The following is a 19,787-nucleotide window of genomic DNA, read 5'->3' on the forward strand; positions in this document are numbered from 1 at the left end:
TATAGACATTAAACAAAAATTAACCCCACTTAGATAGATATATTTTAAAAATTTAAAGACTCCACTTATATAGACATATTTTAAAATATATGTAATTTTATATGTTTTATATATATAGTTTTATATGTAATTTTGCAATTTTAAAAAAATATGTATGTGTGTATATATATAAACTTGTCACTTTAAGTGACTTCCAAACACCATTTTTTTCATATTTCCCTCACAGATACAGACTCTTTCTGTTCTGGATACCAGACATGTGAAACATTTTTCTGTGGATGAAGAAGACTACTTGATTTTTGTGAGACACACAACCAGTTCCAGTTCTAGTTCCATCCAGGTTAGAATACACTTGTCTTACCTGGCTTTGATGTGGGTAGTTTCTTTAGTTTTGACTTTGAAATATGAAGGGATAATAAAAAAATATTTCTGAAAATTATTTACATATTTATTATGGATTTATAAGACTTAAAATTCTAAGCTTGTTTAAATGTAGCAATACTCTCTACATTAAGATAGAATTTACCTTTGGTTTGATTTTATTACTAGTGTTATTTCTGTTTGGAAATCTAGCATGTTAAACACCTACAAGAACAGAAATAATTCTGACCATAAACCTGTTCATCTGAAGAGCAGGCACAACATCTTGCAGTAAGGTAGTTACTTACTGATGTGCTTCTACCTTAATGTAGGATCCACCTTAGAAATGAGGAATTCAGTTCACTATAAGTCTTCCCAGTTTTTCAGCATGATGCTTGATTTCTTTTTTCCTGGTGCTAATTATGAGTATATAAAGAAAAATATTTCATATTTCCACAGGTTTTCCAGTGGAATAAAGAGGTGTTTGTGCTGCATCATCAACTTCCACTTTACGGAGCTCTGAACATAGCCTTGTTTCCTAGAGGAGGCATTATGTACCTGTTAGTTTCTTTGTCAAATACCAGTCAGAACATGCTTTTGTACCAGTGGTTGAATAAGGAGTTTAGAAATCTTCATCAAGTACCAGCAAAAGAAATAAAACATATGGAGACCTGGATTTCTGGATCTGATATCTATTTAATTATTGCAAAAGGTATTTAGCAGAAGACAAAGGCTGAGTTTTCTCAGGATATGCTGGCTTGTTTGGTAGCAAAGGCTTTTGGGGTAAAGGAGTTTAGGTAGGACTTAAAGTTTTACTGGGGGAGTGACAATTCTCTGATCAGCGTTTTATCAAAGTAGTCTCCATTTTGTCCCTCAGAAAATAAAAGCATTGCATTGTTCTCAAATACTTACGAAACTAATGAAATATTTTCCCGAGAACAATAGGAAATAGTAATTCTATTCATCTAGCTGCTGATTGCAACCTTTCTAAGCTTTTCTGAGCTTTGTGATTGTCTTGGTTTCAGCTGGGATAGTTAGTTTTCTTCCTAGTGGCTGGTACAGTGCTGTGTTTTGGATTTAGGATGAGAATAGTGTTTATAACACACTGATGTTTTGCTTGTAGCTAAGTAATGTTTGTACTAAGTCAAGGACTTTTCTGCTTCCCATGCTTTGCCAGTACGGAGGTGCACAAGGAGTTGGGAGGGGACATGGCCAGGACAACTGACCCAAACTGACCAAAGGGACATGCCATTGTCTATTGTCTACTGGCAGTCTTAGTGTTCTTATATGCGTATGTGTGCAGAAAAGCCCTTAAATTCTGTCAGTGGACAAAACATCCCATGGAGATCAGTCATACTATGGAGGTATGCACCAAGTAAAAAGGAAAATCTGATAACTGGTCTCAATTTGTAATTAAAGCTGCCAAACTCTGCCTTTTGAATGGCCACCAATGTGTGATTTAACTAACAGGCAGCAAAATAATGTAAGTTTTGTCATTTTGTTTCTTTTGTAGAATCTGGAAATTCTTCTGAAATTTTCATCTGGGAGACCGGGCAGTCTACCTTTAGGCACTTCCAGTCTCTTCCAGTCTGCACTGTAGGAAACATCCATGTTTTCATGCCTCCTTCAGGTTTAGGTAAGACTTGAATGACAATATTTGTTCAAATCCTACTTTATAATGCTAGAATTGCAGAAATATACATGCTCATTTTTTCATATTATTTATCAGACTTTAAAAGTTAGCATAGTCAATTGTGCTGCCAAGGGCATTTCTGGCATTGAAAGGCAAACTGTTAAATATATCACTGAATATTTCTTTTTTATCCTCCTTGCTTAATGTAGTTCACATCCTTGTATCTGGTAAGGACACAACAGCACTGTATTCCTGGAACTCGGAAGGGAACCAGTTCTCTGTAATGCTGGAAGCCCCGTACGCGGATCATATCACTTCAGCTACTGCAAGATCCCTGAACTCCAGCAAGAGCTTGATTGCTCTGTCTGTAGAGTCCAACTCCCAGATTTATGAGCTGACCAGTATCTCCAACCAGTCAGATTTTATACCTAGGTAGGTTTTTTCGTTTGTGTAACTTTCACCCAGCTCTTGCATTTCTTTTTCTGTGATACTGTTTTTGTTACAGTGGAGAGCGTTATAAACTTCTCTGTGTGGTGTCCTTATTAACACTAAAGAGAATTTTTCACAGGTAGGTTTAAGGTAACCTGAAGTCAAACAGCCTCACAACTGGCTTTAAAAGATGGCAAGAAAGGACTTGCAGTTATGACTTGATTTTTTTTTTAAGCTTTTAGTTAGGATAAATGAAATTACTTTCATAACCAATTTCAGTTACTCTATGATCTACTGTAATTTCAAAAAACCCCAACACCCAAACATCACAAACCCCACAACCTTTAAACCTCAATTTCCTCCTCAGGAATTTAAATAATAATTTCAGCTCCAAAAATGCTCGTTAAATTTACAGCAGTGCTTTCAAAGTTCATTAGTCAGCTATCCTCAGTTTATAATTATTTGGTATGTGTGTTTTTATGCTAGTTCAGGTGAATTGATATTTGAGTCTGGGGACATGGAAGCTGTGATAGCAGTCAATATCCTGGATGACATCATCCCAGAGGAGGAAGAGTGCTTCAAAGTGTGGTTGAAAAACCCTAAGGGAGGTGCAGAGATTGGTGCTCATGGTTTTGTTAACATAATTATTCCTTCCAATGATAATGCCTACGGAGTCATTGCGTTTGCTCAGGTAAAACTTCTAAGGTAAATCATTAAAATATGTATATATAATTTCTGAATAGTGGAACAGAAACATACTAAAACTGTCAACTGAAGCATGTGACAGGATTGTTTTTCTAAAGTCTTGTAGCAACCTGAGTTAGAAGCTTTTCAACATCCATTTGACATTGCTATGTGATTACATAGAACACAGGGTGATAGAAAATCAGTTCCACTGGCTCTATTTTGAGATTTTTATAATCCCCTTACCTTTAGGTTAACACATTAGTTTATCAGCTTGGTTTTGCCACAGCCTAAAAATTCAGTTTTCAGCGGGCATATATGATATCATCATAGAGTCACTAGTGGTTGGTTAATCAACAGAATTATGTAAACAAATCTGAAGATCCTTTTCCTCTGAAAATGTCTTAATTGAGTTATGTCATGAGATTCGCCAGTCTGCCAGAATAATATAATTTCTTTGGAAAAAATGTCAGACTGAAGTTATTATTTGGAGTGGTTAATTCTTAAATCATCAAACACTGTAGAAATTATCTAGGCAGGTATATAGTAAATGCATATGTGAAGATATGTGAGGAGGCTGAGTAACAGTAAAATAACAGCAGTAAAAATATGTCTCTTTTGAAGGTCTGCTTGTTTGGTATCTGCTTCATATGGTTTGGACATAAAATACTGTACTTAAAAAAACCCCAAAACAACAAAAAAACCCAATCAAAAAACACTGAGTTTTTTTGCCTTAGGATAAAGAAGCCTGACACTTTAAATTCTTATGACCATGAAACCTGGGAGTATTGAGTACCTCTGAAAATTAGGACATATAAATATTTAATCAGTGAACATGTATTTAGCTACATGACAGTAGATTAACTTATTGATGCTCAATGTCAGTGGCCCCCAGATCCCTAAAGAAACTTTTCTTTATAAGAAAATAATGTTATGATTCTGCTACTTTATGTTTTCCAGAGCTCTTTATTCAAGCAAGTTGAAGAAATGGAACAGGACAGCTTAATCACTTTGAATATTGAACGTTTAATAGGGACATATGGACGAGTTTCAGTAGAGTGGATTGCTAATGGGAGTATAAGTGATGTATTTCCAGCTTCCGGAATGGTATGTAGTAAGATCACTGAAATTAGGGAAGCACTGACTGCATTGTCTCAGACAATAGGTGCAGCTGTACTGAAGGAGAAGGATAGTATGTGTTAGATTGCCCCATTCTTATGTTAATTCCTGCTTCCTGGTTCTTTGCTGTGATTCTGGCAGTTTGCACTTCTGGCTGGCACACCATACCGCAGCATCGCTCTTGCTCTTCTAGAACCAGATATTGCAGTGCTTTCCAGGCACCAGAAATGTCTGTCTGTAGTATCCTGTTCCCATCTTCCTTTCTTCCTGCTGTGAGATCCAGCTACTGTATCAAATTATCTGCATAGGTGAGAATCTGGGAGGGTTTGATCTTCCTCTTGACCTTGTCAATACAACTGAGAGCTTCAGTGGCCCAGGAGACTATTGCGAGTCCCAGTTTTCCCTGTTACTGAGGCTGTATTCCTGTTAAAATCCAGTGCTAGCCAAAGCTCTTGGTATGCCTTAGGACTGACAGCTGCCAGGTTCTTTAAGTCAAGGGCCTCCACTTGGTGGCCATCTGTAGAAGACACAAAGCCCTGTGGGCCTGGAGGCTGTAGAGCTGTTACACAAGCCACAGCTGAGGGAGCCAAAAGACTGTAGAAATAAACCTCACACCTGGAAATAATGGGTCTGAAGTAAGATAAAAAAAAAATTAGAGAAAAATTAACAGAGGGGAAATCAAGGATGCCAAAACAATCATACCAAAATTATTAAAATACTCCTTGGGCATTCCAGATGGGTGCGGCATGATTTCCCTGCATTCTTTTGCAGGTAGGAAGAGACAGAAAGGTAAAGTAAAGGTATAGTATTCTTCACTGGAAATTTCAGTTTATCCTTCAGTGTAGGTGTAGCCTATGTGTTTATAGACATGTCTTCCTTGTTGAGAGAGACCTAATCAAGTGGCTGGCCCTTTGAATTTAAAAATAAGAAGAATATACATAGACAAAGTGTTCCTCAGTCCTTTTGTCTGAAAAAATAAGATCAACAAAACTCTTGACTAGGCATTTTTTCAATTAGCAGTGATACTGATACATATTATATGTTCATCATTCTTTTGACATATTTGTGGTGGGTTGACCTTGCCGGCCTGTCAAACCCCCACGCTGTTGCTCTCTTATTTCCCCTCCTCAGCAGGACAAAGGGAGAAAATAAGGTGGAAAAACCTGTAGGCAGTTAATAAGAAAAGCAAAAGCCACACATGGAAGCAAAGCAAGAAGAGGAATTTATTCTTTACTTCCCATCAGCAGACAGATGCCCAGCCACATCCCGGGAAGCAGACCCTCAGTACACATAGCAGTTGCTTCAGACGACAAATGCCGTAACTGCAAATGGTCATCTGTGCATGTCCCCCAGCTTTCCCTCAGCATTTATGGGCTATTGGGAGGAAAACCTTGATGCTGTGGGAGCACTGCTGAGCATAGCCAAAATGTTGCTGTGTTTTCAGCACCATTTCAGCCACAAATGCAAAGCACAGCACTGTATGTGCCGCTGTGGGGAAGGGTTAACTCCATCCCAGCCAGACCCAGTACACTGCAGAAGAAAGGATGATGAGTTGTCCACAGTTTCCTGAATCTTCCTCTTTTTTCTGATCTTTGAGAGTCTTAAATGTAAGCGTATTATGCAAGAAACCTCAGTGAAGACCTTTCAATAATCTGAAAGGTGAAAGATAACAAGTGGAACATGAGCCAGCTATGTGTGCTTGCAGCATACTGGTCTGAGGCAGAGCATTGCCAGCAGGTCGAGGGAGGTGATCCCACCCCTGAACACAGGACTGGTGGGACACATATGGAGTGCAGGACCCAGCTCTGTGCTCCCCAGTACAAGAGACATGAGCGATTGCAGTGAGCCCAGCAAAGGGCCATGCAGATGATGAAGGGACTGGAGCATCTGATTCATGGAAAGAGGCTCAGGAAGGATCTTACAACTGCGTATAAATACGTGCAGTCGGGAGTCAAGAAGATACTTCTCAGCTGTGTCCTGTCCCTGCAATGGGCACAAAACAGGAAATTCAGTGTAAACATAAGGAAAAAAACTTTACTGTAAGGGTGGTGAAACACTGGATGAGGTTACCCAGAAAGACTGTGAAGTCTCTGTCCCTGGAGATACTAGCCAACTGGCTGGACATGGCCCTGAGCAGCCTGCTCTTAGCAGGGGAGGTGGGACTAGGTGATCTCCAGAGGTCCCTTCCAACCTCAGCCGTTGCGTGGTTCTGTGGTAATGAAGATACGTGATCACTTTGAAATGACTGAGCTGTTTTGTCTAAACTGGGAGTGCGCTGGCAGAAAGAGGTCTCAGGTTGAATGCCTGTTTGTAAGGCAGATACTATAGATGGCTTAACTGTACCAAACTCATTCTTGACTGGGAATTTAGTCTCTCTGATTATTAGGCTTCCAATTGAGAATCTATTTCTTGCTTTGATTTTTTTCATCCATATTTTACTACATTGCATTTTTCTCAACTTGAGTCCTTCTGTTACCTGTCTGTCTGAATCTGTGTTGGGTTTGTGTGGCAAGGTTTTGGTAGCGGGGAGGCTACAGGGGTGGCTTCTGTGAGAAGCTGCTAGAAGCTTCCCCTGTGTCTGATAGAGCCAATGCCAGCCGGCTCCAAGACGGACCCAAGCCAATCAGCGCCTCTGTGATAACATATTTAAGAAGGAAAAAAAAACAATTAGAGCTTTTGCAGCCAGAGAGGGGAGTGAGAAGATGTAAGAAACTCTGCAGACACCCAGGTCAGTGCAGAAGGAGGGGAGGAGGTGCTCCAGGTGCCGGAGCAGAGATCCCCCTGCAGCCCGTGGTGAAGACCATGGTGAGGCAGGCTGTCCCCCATGGAGGAAGGATGAGGGGGTGTAGAGATTCCCCTGCAGCCCATGAAGGACCCCACGCCGGAGCAGGTGGAGACACCTGAAGGCAGCTGTGACCCCGTGGGAAGCCCATGCTGGAGCAGGCTCCTGGCAGGCCCTGTGGCCCTGTGGAGAGAGGAGCCCACGGTGGAGCAGGTTTGCTGGCAGGACTTGTGACCCCGTGGGGGACCCACGCTGGAGCAGTCTGTTCCTGAAGGACTGCACCCCGTGGAGGGACCCACGCTGGAGCAGTTGGTGAAGAACTGCAGCCCGTGGGAGAGACTCACGTTGGTGAAGTTCATGAAGGACTGTCTCCCGTGAGAGGGACTCCACGCTGGAGCAGGGGAACGATGAAAGAAGTCCTCCCCCTGAGGAGGAAGAAGCGGCAGAAACACCGTGAGATGAACTGACCGTAACCCCCACTCCCCGTCCCCCTGTGCCACTAAGGGGGGCAGAGGTTGAAGCCGGGAGTGAAGTTGGGCCCGGGAAGATGGGAGGGGTGGGGGGAGGTGTTTTAAGAGTTGATTTTATTTCTCATTCCTCTACTCTGTTTTGCCTAGTAATAAATTAGATGAATTTCTAAGTTCGGTCTGTTTTTCCCGTGACGATAATTAGTGAGTGATCTCTCCCTGTCCTTATCTCGACCCACAAGCATTTCGTTATGCCTTTTCTCCCCTGTCTGGTGAACGAGGGCAGTGATAGAGCAGCTCTGGTGGGCACCTGGCCCCCAGCCAGGGTCAACCCCCTATAATCTCATATTTATTTATTTTTTTATTTCCTTAATATTTTGGGGGTTTTTTGGGTGGTGGTGGTTTTGTTGTTCTTTGGTTTTTGTTTTTTTTTTACTTGATAGAGTCTTACACAATAAAGTAATGGATATAACAATATTGAAAAGAAATTTGACTTCTTTTTTCCCTCCCTCTGAAACTTTAGATTACGTTTTCAGAAGGTCAGGCCCTGTCCACGATCACCCTGACAATTCTTGCGGACAGTGTTGCAGAGCTTTCGGAGACCGTGGAAATCACACTCACCCACGTTACCACTGTGGGTGTTCAGGATACCACAAAAGGAGCTGTGATTGATCCCAAAAGGGCAAGAGCCGTGCTTACCATTTTACCCAGTGACTCTCCACACGGTGTGATTGGGTGGCATATGGAGTCTCTCTTTGTTACTGTCACAGAGCCGGAAGGTAAGTCTGTTTCATGATTCTTGGGAAAAAAATACATCTTTTTTCAAAGTCAGCATTGTTGATGCTATAACATTGGTTATATATGTATATGTAAAAATGTATGTAATATATATTTTATGTATACGTATCTCAGCATTATTCTATACAAAATCTCTAGAAGAAATATCCTTTAAAATATGTAACTATGCTATTTCATTACATACATTCTATGCTGTTTTTCACATTGCATTTATCAACATTATCCAGTAATTTTTGTTTAAAAATCCTGGCACCTTGTGTTGCAAATCACTAATACATAAAATAATTCTGTTTGAATGAAAAGCCAAACTTGCCCGTTTAATGGAATTAATATATTTTTAAAAAGAATTTACATAGAATTTCCTCATGAATTGGGTCAAAAAGGGAAGCTTTTTGTTCTGTGGGGCGGGGGAAGGAAAGAAGCAGAGCAAGAGTGAATTCCATTTCAAGACAACTGAATCGGGGTTTTTTTCTGCTTGCCAGCTGCGTGTTTGATTGGGTTATGTCCGTTTTCCTTCCAGGCACCAAGCGAAATTGCAAAGGATCTGCCAGGCAGTGGGCCAGAGGAGGACCGCTGTGATGCTCGGGCTCCTGCCCTCCCCGCTGGCCCCGGGACCTGGCAGCTGGTTGCTCTGGCATTCCACCAGCCCGGTGGATTTCCAGCAGCTGCCTGATGGGCTATTCATACTTCAAAAGCCCAATTGAAATTTCCTGGCAATTTAATATTCTGTCCATATTAAGAAACAACATTTATGAAAAAATACATTTTGCATCAGAATATTATTGCAGAAGAAACCTCCTCACCAGTTCTATTTTAAAGTGAATTAGTGCTGCCCCTTTTTTGGCACCTGAAGTACTGTGAAGGGATTCTGTAGGTTCCTTACATACACACATACGCACACGTTCATACTTTGAAGTTAGGATTCAAGGCATGTTCTTAGGTTTCGTTTGCTGCAGTTTCTTTTCCAGTCTTTAGAGGCTGTATTTTTAATGATTTATATACAGATGCTAACTGTGAAGTATTATCTAGTTAATACAAGTAACAGAAGGTAGTCCAGAGTACAAAACCTCTTGCTTTTTATCTATTTCTCCAGTCATAAACCCAGCACTTTTAGCCAAATGCTGTGTTTGGTGATTTATTGGGAAAAAAATTGCAAATCTTCTTTCCCAAAAGGGATCTGAGCCTGACTGATATGAGCGTATCTCATTTTCATCAGCATTTGAGTTAAAGAAATGTAAAATGTACAGCCAGAGTGACTGCCTCCAACACTGCTTTCTATATTGGAATCAATAGTGATCCCCTAGGCACGTAAAGACCAGGCAAAACAGCGAGATAGGAGTTTTGAAGGAAAACTGAACAAAAATGGCAATGTTGAAGTAACAGCTTGTGTAGCAAACATTTAAAACTGTAAATATTCCATATGTTATTCTCCCTCTAGATCCAGTTTTAAAATGCTTTGCAGATGTAGACACTGTGTGGTGTTCATACCACTTGTATGTGCTCATTTGCCCAAATCATTGAATTGTCCAAGCATTGTTGTGTGCTAAGCAGAATGGATGTGGGCTCTGCAAGCAGCTCCAGTACAATTAGGTGAGCTGAAAATCAAGCAGGACAAGGGTTACAACAATCACGACTTGATTTTCTTCCCCTCCTTGTTATAGGTCAAGTGAATTCAACTACTCTTACTTTACAAATTGTTCGAGAACAAGGGTTTGTTGGAGAGATTGCAGTTCACCTGAGCAGCACGCCTAACTTTGAACTCCCCCTCTCCAACCAAGCAACAGAGAATAAGGACTATATACTGGAAAAGAAGACAATTGTTATGGCAGAGAACACAACAATAACTTCTGTCATAGTCACTATTTTGCCTGTGAGTAGTCCAACAACAACTTTAGCTAAGAATGTCTGTCAAGGAAAGGGAAAATAGTACTGACTCTCTACCAGAATAGAATTTAGCATTCTGGAAATGGCTAAGGTGGGATTCTTGCCTCGTCAGACTAATAAGAATTGTACTACTAAGAACTGCAGCCATCTCTTTCAAAAGAATTTGAGTACTCATCACTGAGAATGAACCAAATTCTTTGTTTTGTTGTAGTCCCCAAATTAACATATAATAATGACAAAGTAAAAAGTTATAAATGTCTTAGGTGCTTGCTGGTTTTTCAACTGGTTGCGTGTTTTTACAGAGGATGTATTTTACTTTACATGCCACTTAACACATTTATCCTGTGGTTCAGGAATCATTAATTACTCACCAAAAATACGTATATCCTTTGAATATATTCAGAATGGAGGTATTGCTTTTCAAGTTCTGGCTTACTTTCTGAAATGTAACCACCTTTCCTATAGATAGGAGAAACAAGTGACAGCCAGCAATACTTTCCATTTGGGGAAAGTACATTTGGGGTTGGAACTAGATGATCTTTAAGGTCCCTTCCAACCCAAACCATTCCGTGATTCTGTGATTCCGCTGTTCTTACAGATCTGGAATCTGACTGCCAATTTCAGTTTCTAAAGCTCAGCAAAGGTAGTCTTTTTCACCTTTTATACAGTGTGAAGCAAGGGATTGGTTATATTGTGCCAAGTGCTGGGAATTTTTGAACAGTGAGCAACCTACAAGTAGTCAGCTTCCTGCACATATTATAACTTGCAGCGTTTTATTGAAACAGTGACATTTAAAAATATTTTTGCAGGACAATGTTCCAGAATTACAGGAAGGATTTATAATCAATATTACTGATGTGCAGCTGGTCGATTCTGCCACTGGAGGTCAGCCAAGCGTGAAGAGGCTTGGATTAGAAATAGCTGAAATAACAATTGAAGAAAATGATGATGCCAGAGGAGTATTCAGTTTCAATGTTACAAAGGTAAGTAAGTCTGAATGAAAAATATAAAAAGTAGCATGCCAGCAGGAAAGTCCGTGTTTTCAGACCAGTTTTGATAGTGTTCTAATAGGGTTTATGACACCAAATGGTTCAGGATAAAAAAGCACATACCAGACAATCAATTCCTTCTTAAAAGTTTTTTCACAGTTAATATATGAAATTAATTAGGGAGCTGGAAGTGCTAAAACTGGTACCATAGAATATTCCGAAAGGGCCCTCAGGAGGTCATCTAATCCAGACCTTTGCTAGAGCGAGGTTAATGCTAAATTCAGACCAATTTACAACTGATTATGTATTTCTTCATTTATTTTACCAGCAAGTCAATATGGAAAAAAAAAACAAAACCAAAAACCAACAACAAAAAAGGTTGCTATGACACTCAGGAGTTTCTTGTTGAATTTACAGGATATAACTGGTGCTGTTGCTGGTTATGAGGTACCACCACCACAGAACACACTGAAACTTCCAGTTGTTCGACAGGCTGGGAGGTTTGGGTCAGCAGCTCTGTATTGGGAAGCCATTCTTTCAACTGCTAGCTTTGAAGACTTCACACCATCATTTGGAAACCTTACGTTTGCAGATGGGCAGGTATGCACTTGTGGAAAGTTTGTCTCTGAGTTACCAGTTTAAGAGTTTCTCATGTTTCCTTCCAGCAGATCTTGCATCTTTTCATGAAAACATTTTATTTATGGCCTTATGTATGTGAATGATACTCCTTACTTCAGTTCTTTAACATGGAAAAGCAGAATGTCCATAAGCATTAACCAAATAGGACTGTATGCCTTTGGTACCTCCACAAGTGGACATAATTTCTAGTAATAAAGCCTGTTACACTGAGAATTTGTAACATAACCTATCTTCTTTATATATTCTCAGAATAAGCCTCTATGTTTTCTTAGCTGTGTTCTACATATAGTTTTAAATTTCATGCTGCCCCTAGCAATACTTAGTGTATACAAGGGTTTTGATTTCAAGTGAACAGAACTGGTCTTTGGCAAATGAGGATATACTTTGTGAGGAGAATTTTGGCTTAAGTACAGTATTGTCTACCTGCACTTTCTACTGAGTACCAAAGCAGAGCAGTCTGCTGGTTTTAACATAGAAAATTTACGTTGATGAACTTAAAAACCACATTTGAAATTTTGTTGTTATAAGTATACAAGTGTGATAAGAAATAAGCAGAACAGAACAAAGTGTGTTTATCTATTGTTAGATAAAATTTACCTATTTTAAATTTCAGATTTTTTCAAACAATTCACAGAATATTATAACTAAAACTTTGTTGCTCTTTTATTTTTTTTTTTAAAAATTTCTGCAGGCTACAGGAGAAATAGAAATTACAATCATAGATGACAGTGAAGTTGAATTCCTTGAGATATTCCAGATTGCCCTGGTGAGGGTAACAGGTGGTGCAAGACTTGGGGATGACACCATGGTAACTGTTGCTATTCCACCAAATGATTCCCCTGTTGGAGTATTTGGGTTTGAAGAAAAGAATGTGAGTTTGATTCAGGTTGCACTCTTTCTGCTAAAGCTGGCGGTGGGTTTGTGTCACTAATGCATAGACAATTTTGGTAAGCCTTCACTGCAGTGGAAGACATGACTTCATTAAAAGGCATATTAGTGCTTGTCTTCATCTAGCTGTGCAGGATGGTAATAACAATGAAGGTGCTGCTGCATAGAGGTAGATTTCTGCATGACTGAATCAAATTAATTCGGTATACTAACAATTCAGGACATCCCAGGTAGGATTTTTGGTAGTCTGTCAAATATTAAAAAGGTTCTGTAATAACCTGCATTACTGAAAGTAAAATTTGGAAAGCAATTATGAAAGGCATCTCATCTTAGTTCTTGTCAGTGAGTGATTCTTCTGCTCTCCATTTTGCTGATGCTGTGCTGGCTTGTGACTCATTGTCTGTAATTGTTTTGAATCGTAGGGTGTACAGAAATAACACAAGTGACTAATCTCTGCTGGCAGAATTCACCACAACCCTTACCTCTGTTATCTTCCTGTTGATTTTCACTTGTCCTTATTTTACATTGTCATTGATAATGTTTTTTCTTTATCTCTAGACTGTATCGATGCTTTTTGCTACAGCCTTTCATACTTCCTCCTTCTCTTTCTTCATCAGGTAACAGTGAAGGAACCTCAGACATCTGACGACTCTGCTGCAGTTGTATTGCTCACTGTAAGTCGAAGTCAAGGAGGACGAGGAGCAGTCAAAGTCTTATGGATTCTTCAGGAAGCAGCCAGATATGATCTGACCCCTCTGAATGGTACCCTTCACTTCAACGAGGTATTTCTGATATTGCAATAAATTATTTGCTATTAGATTTATACATACTTTCTTCTTCTTATGTTTGCATGGTTGTTGTAACATGTTTATAGAAGTGGAGGGTATTATAACATGAGGAAAAGGCCAGTTTGATCTGGTGGGTTAGCAGTATGCAGTGTTTTTTCAAACAGAAAGGGAAAGCTGACATGCTCTTTTTAAGGCAGCATAACACAATCATCAGGAAGATAGGCTCTTCAGATCTGAATCATTTTTACAATTAAGAAAGAGGAAGAACAATGCACTGTGAAGAATAATTACAGAAATGTTTATTCCGTTGTATCAGACAACTGAAAGAGAAAATTGATATTGGAAGGGTGAGAAGGATAAATAAATGCTTAAAATTTTAGATTTTAAAAAATAAATAACAAAACATCCTAGTGACATTCAAACTGCACAGTGTTATTTGATTTGTTTCATGACAGCTTAAAACTGAAGTAGAAGCCAAAATACTCGATGTTGTCAAGCTATTGTTGTTATCTTCATATTGGTCTTTTACAGTCTACCCAAAATACTTAATGAAGAAAAGTGTTTTAACGTAAAGCATAATCTCTTCTATCTGTACAAGGCTATTTTGCATTGAACACAAGTTGTTTCTTTTACTTTTAATAAGCTGGAAAATAGCTTTTTTTGTAAGCAACCAGCATTTGGCAAAGTATTGCCATCATTTTGCTATCATTTCTCTACCAATAGTCCTGGACATTGTTTTTCCTTCTTGAAGTTCTTATATATACATACATGTAAGAATACAAGTATGTGTGTATGGTGTACTAAAGTTATACAATGTATACCTACATTTTTTCTATATTCTTATTTTAAGCATTTGCTACTGCCCACTGACAAAAATGTTGATTAGACAGGAATTTGCCATGATGTAATATATTTAATCTTAATAATGATAATCCTTAGAATGTATGTATTCTATTGAATATGCACTTTCTGATGGAAAAGATTTTGTACAGAAAATTTTCTCTAAGCTGAAAACTTCTGTGTGAATACAATTTAAAAGTAATTTCAATTGTTATTCATTTGAAAATAGTTGGGCTATTTTTGGGGTGGCACACAATGTTTGAGAGGCAATTTTACTACATTTCAGCCAAATCAGAAATGTCATATTTTAAAAAAAAAAGTTACAGAATATACCAAGCGTATGCACGCTTAACACTTGATTCGTTAAAGAAAACAACTTTTTTTAATAATACCATATTTTTTTTAGTTTTGCTTAATGTATATATAATATCTTCTGATCTTTATGTGATGCAGACTGAATCCCAGAAGTTGATTGTGTTACATGCGGTACAAGATGGTCTGCTGGAGGGGAATGAAACATTTACCATTCAACTAGTCTCTACTGGTGATGCAGAGATATCCCCTGTAAATGGTAAAGAATTAATTCATTACGTTCTGTTTTGAGATGTTTCATATGACAATTCTAGTAAATCTGTTCATATTATTTTAGTCTTCAGTGCTTATATATTCTGTGTGCAGCTAGTTGGTAGCAGTTTTGACTGTCAATCTTTTTCCCTAACTTGTTTCCTTGTCTGAAGAAATCAAAGAGAATTCTAGACCATAATTTTTCATTCTCAATTTTTGGTATAGACTTTGTGTTCAGATAGTTAACGTTGCCCATAAAGAATTCTTTAACAAAAAGAAGCAAAAAACCAAACTAGGTTCAGACCTGTAAGAATCATAGAATAATTTCATTGTAAGGGACCATTCAGGCAGGTCATCTAGTTGAAGACCTTGCTCAGGGAACAGGAGACTTCACAATTAGATCAGGTTGCTGAGTGCCTTGTCCACTCAAATTCTGAATATCTCGAAGGATGAGGATTCCAAGGGCTCTCTGGGAAGTCAGTGCTTCACCACTCATGTCACAAAATTTACGAAAGTTAGCTCATTAGTTAGTTGTCATTTACCACGAGAAGCTTTGTTCTCTTCACAGGTGTGGCAACCATCATTATTCTGGGTGATGAAGGAGCTTCTGGGGTGGTTGGGATAGCCCATTCATCCAAGCATGTTCTGATTGGAGAACCTTCGGGAAATTATAACGGAACTGCTCTTATTAGGTAGGTGCATCACTCATTTTTCCAAAGGAAGGACAACAGCTCAGTTTCAAAAGCTACAATACTCCACATTTGGCAAGAATTTCTTGAGTGCTGCATTTCATTATCACTTATAAAATCAGAACAATTTTTAAAATTAGATGCTTGTTTTTAAATAAGGGCAGAATATACTATGTATGTGTCTTTTTGGTATTGCTGGGGAGCTCTAAATATTCCTCTCAGTCTTCAAATTATTTGCCACATTGATGCATTAAAGGAAAGAGGATTCTAATCGAAGGAAGGGGGGAAGAGAATCAGTGACATTTGAAGATGCTTTGTGCTTTTCAGGATTCAGTTCAGGATTGGTGCCTGTATTTCAGTATATTGCTATGATGGCTAGCATAATGAAAGCAGCAACTGGATTTTTAGTTGAAACAAGATGCAATTATTTCACTGCATTCTGTTAAGTGAAAACAGGATAAAGAAATGAAGATGTTACCATACCTTCCAAGATTATTGGAAAAAAAGGGTTACAACACTTTCCCTTGGTGAACTAGCAAATATAAGCAACAGAACAGCTTCTCATGCAGCCCTGAGAAGCCCAAAAGACACAGTGATGCTTTGTGCAGTAGTAGTTGTAGACCATGTCAGGTATAGACAAATTTTTGCCATGATTTAGTTCACCAAGACTGATGTCAGGAGTAGGATTAGGCTCTAGGTTTTTAGACAAGCAACAGGCAGAACATTTCTCAAGGGATCTCATAGTAGTATTCTAATGTTCTTCAGCCTTAAAAACCAAATTGTGCCTGGGCATTACCCTTATGTCCCATTTCCCTTCTGTTTTGCATGTCTATCTCCTGAAAAGCAGAATGGAACCAAGAAAGCTCAATTTTCAGTTCCCACCTTTGGGTTATACGTGCAAAGAAACTTTAAAGCGCTCTCGGTAAAAACACAGCTCAAGATGCCTCCCAACACAGGGAAATAGAACAGAACTGCAGAAATGTTATTGTGAAGATCTTAATAGTGACTTAGTACATTGAAATGCAAGCTTCACAGTGCTGATAACGTTTCTTTCATGCACGATATGCTATACTGTCTGTCACTGGATAGGATATCAAATATTAAAGGTAGAAAATTAAATCCGTGTTTGTCTTCTTACCTGCAGCCTGATACGTGGCCCAGGGATTTTTGGTGAGATCATAATATATTGGAATATAACACCTCCTCATCATACAGAATTTATTGAGACATCGGGGACCTTGACAATGCGAGATAGGCAGTCTGCAGCAGTTGTTCTAATTCAGGTATATGAGAGATTTTACACCAGTAGCTATTTAAAGTACTTCCTTTTATTTAGCTACTATCTTGGTTAGAAATTAGTTATACCTCTCTCTCTGGAAATGGTTTAAATCCTTTTAGCTTTGACTGATTCTTCTCCGTAGGCTGTAGATGATGACCGTCCTGAGGAGAAGAATTACTACCAGTTTCAACTAACTGGAATCAGTGATGGAGGACTCATAAATGAATCTAGCAGCACAGCAAATATTACCATGGCCGCCAGTGATTTTCCGTATGGAGAGTTTACATTTTCACAGGAACTATTGCAAACAACAGAAGAAGAAAAATGGGTATTAGATTAAAATTCCATCTTACGTAAAATATTGATAGATAATAATATTGTTGCTAGATTTATGCTTAGCTTTAGGGGGAAAAAAAAATAATCAAAGATTTATTCTACATTTATCATAGCACAGTGTCCAGAATGGCTGCCTGAGGCTTTTGGAGTTTTTTAATACTCTGAGAAAGAAGGCTATCTGCTAAGTTACATGTACTCTGTACTTACTAAAGCAAATAGTTGTTATCTGACAGAACCATTGAAAAGACGCCTTTAGAACAGACTCTTAAAGGCAACTGTAACAAAAAAACCCCCATTTTTTTAAAGAAAATGTCCTCTTTCCCTCAGGTTAACATCACTATTGTGCGTTCCAGGGGATCCTATGGCAAAGTGCATCTTTGCTTTCAGATAATAAATGGGACTGCAGAGGAGGGAATTGATTTCACTCCCACCGTAAGGGAATTATTGTTTGAACCACATGAGGAGAGTAAAATTATTTTGGTTGAAATTCATGATGATGACTTTCCTGAAGGTCCTGAAGACTTTTCAGTGATGATTACCAAAGTGGAACTCCAAGGAAGGTAAAGATAAAATTCCTAGTTGATTGATTACAAGCAGAAGAAAAAAACTATATTTGGAATCTGATCTGCCTGCATAAAGTGACTGCTGGATTTCAGATGGTTTACTGTAAAATTTCATAAGACAGCTATAATAGTAATCATAATAGAAATTGGATGTATGGGGAACCCAATTCTTTTAATCTTAGTATAAAGATTTTGCTGATTAAGATTTATTAAGGCTAAAAGTCCATACATTATATACAAGTTGTCAAGTTGCATGAAATTCAAATAAGAAGATAAAATGAGGAAGAAAAAAATTAAAGATACACATTTCTGTGAATAAACTACTATTTTTGCAAATATAATGGTTTGAAAAAGTGTCATCAAAAAGTCTTCAGTGACAACTGTCAGAAAATAAAAGTATTTTTGGTAATTGACAAATTGTCATACCTGCATCTTAATACTTTCACAGGATTTTTTAATGTCATTTTCTTTGTTATGTTCTTGCAAGTGGATTTGATTTTACCATAAAAGAAAATGGTCTACAGATGGATCAACCTCCAATAATAGGAAATATCTCCACAGTACGAGTCACTATAGCAAAAAGTGATAATGCAGAAGGCATCATAGAATTTGATCCACAGTATAGCCTTCTACAGGGTAAGTTTACCTTAAGTTTTCGTTGTGGTTTAGCAGATAAGTCTGTGGCTATGGCATAAATTTTGAAATAAAATAACTTTTTCTCTGTTATTCTTGCAGTGGAAGAGGATGCTGGATTAATCATGATTCCTGTTGTGAGAAAGCGTGGAACTTACGGCTATGTAACAGCTGATTTTCTTTCTCGAAGTATTTCTGCACTTCCCAATGGTGTTGACTATGTCATCCATAATAATTCTGTCATTTTTTATCATGGCCAGAACCAGACTTTTATTTATGTCACCATTATAGATGATGAAGAAAGGTAATTAATTTTTCAGATATTTGTTCGCTAATTTACTTCTGAGAAATCCTTTTTTAGCATGTGCAGTGTGCCTGTGTGTAGAATTGGAACCCAAAATCAAATTTCTGCAGTGCTGAAAAATCAACTAAATTTAAAGGTGGGGTGGGGGGCGGGGGGGGGGGGGAAATGAAGCTATTATTAGAGATTCATAGTTCCTGATAAATTTTATACAAACAATTTTTTTTAATTAGATTATCAGAAATTTTGGGTGTTAATAGTACTGCTGTGAATAATAAAATATTTTGCCATATTTTTTTTTAATCTGAGTAGAAAAGAGAACATTATTTCAGATAACACCATTCTATGCAAATGGCAGGAATTTTCTTCTGTATGCTTACAGAGATGACTTTTGTATACCTTTAAACAGATCCAGCTAGATGCATGACTGAATTATTAAGTATAGTTTTAATTTTTTTTTTTTTTCCCTCGGATGTCTCAGAATCTCTTTTTCTTTTTCCATGCAGTGAATTTGCAGAGCAGTTTGAAATCCAGCTGATGGGAGCCACTGGTGGAGCAATCCTTGGGCTCCACCTAGTGAGCCAGGTCACTATTGCTAAAAGTGACTCTCCCCAGGGCATCGTCCGATTTCTCAACCAAAGTCGAATTATTCTTCCCAATCCTGATAGACCCACAGCAGTGTCCCTGGTACTGGAAAGGACTGGAAGATTGTTGGGGGAGACTCAGGTGGGCTCTGGCTGTCACAGGCTGAATGCTTCCCACTGGCTACATCAAAATCTCCTGCATTTTTCTTCAAGAGCTTCGTGACAGTTTTCTAATAGGATATTTGCGGCTTTTCATTAAGCATGAATTGCATGTAGTTGCAGTATAACAGAAAATGTTGATACCCTTTTAATCTTCTCTATCTCCTCCTGCTAACTTTTTTTTATTATTGTCTGGTGTACTTTGTTTTGAACTAGCTCCAAATCCCATTGACAATATGGTTAATTTCATGCACCACCACTACTTTAATTTAATTCAGTTGAATTACTTCGTAAAGGTGGTCAAAATTTTTTCAGTAAATTGTTTATTGAGAGTTTTCTAGACTTCTTTTCTTTACTTTATACAGACCACTGACAAAGT

At 38.4% G+C, this 19,787-nt stretch overlaps 1 protein-coding gene across 1 annotated transcript in view; it reads left to right on the top strand.

Moving 5' to 3' along the window:
• ADGRV1 (adhesion G protein-coupled receptor V1) overlaps window positions 1-19,787 on the top strand; it is a 270,084-nt gene that overhangs the window by 73,385 nt on the left and 176,912 nt on the right. Inside the window, exons 49-68 of the mRNA XM_054810881.1 lie at window positions 227-340; window positions 820-1,072; window positions 1,874-1,996; window positions 2,203-2,425; window positions 2,909-3,113; window positions 4,067-4,213; window positions 7,998-8,253; window positions 9,934-10,142; window positions 10,966-11,139; window positions 11,563-11,745; window positions 12,476-12,655; window positions 13,290-13,454; window positions 14,754-14,871; window positions 15,433-15,556; window positions 16,698-16,836; window positions 16,975-17,160; window positions 17,496-17,728; window positions 18,219-18,367; window positions 18,467-18,668; window positions 19,172-19,391. Coding sequence (XP_054666856.1) covers window positions 227-340; window positions 820-1,072; window positions 1,874-1,996; window positions 2,203-2,425; window positions 2,909-3,113; window positions 4,067-4,213; window positions 7,998-8,253; window positions 9,934-10,142; window positions 10,966-11,139; window positions 11,563-11,745; window positions 12,476-12,655; window positions 13,290-13,454; window positions 14,754-14,871; window positions 15,433-15,556; window positions 16,698-16,836; window positions 16,975-17,160; window positions 17,496-17,728; window positions 18,219-18,367; window positions 18,467-18,668; window positions 19,172-19,391 — 3,603 coding nt within the window. The remainder of the gene's footprint in view (window positions 1-226; window positions 341-819; window positions 1,073-1,873; window positions 1,997-2,202; window positions 2,426-2,908; window positions 3,114-4,066; window positions 4,214-7,997; window positions 8,254-9,933; window positions 10,143-10,965; window positions 11,140-11,562; window positions 11,746-12,475; window positions 12,656-13,289; window positions 13,455-14,753; window positions 14,872-15,432; window positions 15,557-16,697; window positions 16,837-16,974; window positions 17,161-17,495; window positions 17,729-18,218; window positions 18,368-18,466; window positions 18,669-19,171; window positions 19,392-19,787) is intronic.

This window comes from Grus americana, chromosome Z (assembly GCF_028858705.1).
Source record: "Grus americana isolate bGruAme1 chromosome Z, bGruAme1.mat, whole genome shotgun sequence".
Taxonomy (NCBI): domain Eukaryota; kingdom Metazoa; phylum Chordata; class Aves; order Gruiformes; family Gruidae; genus Grus; species Grus americana.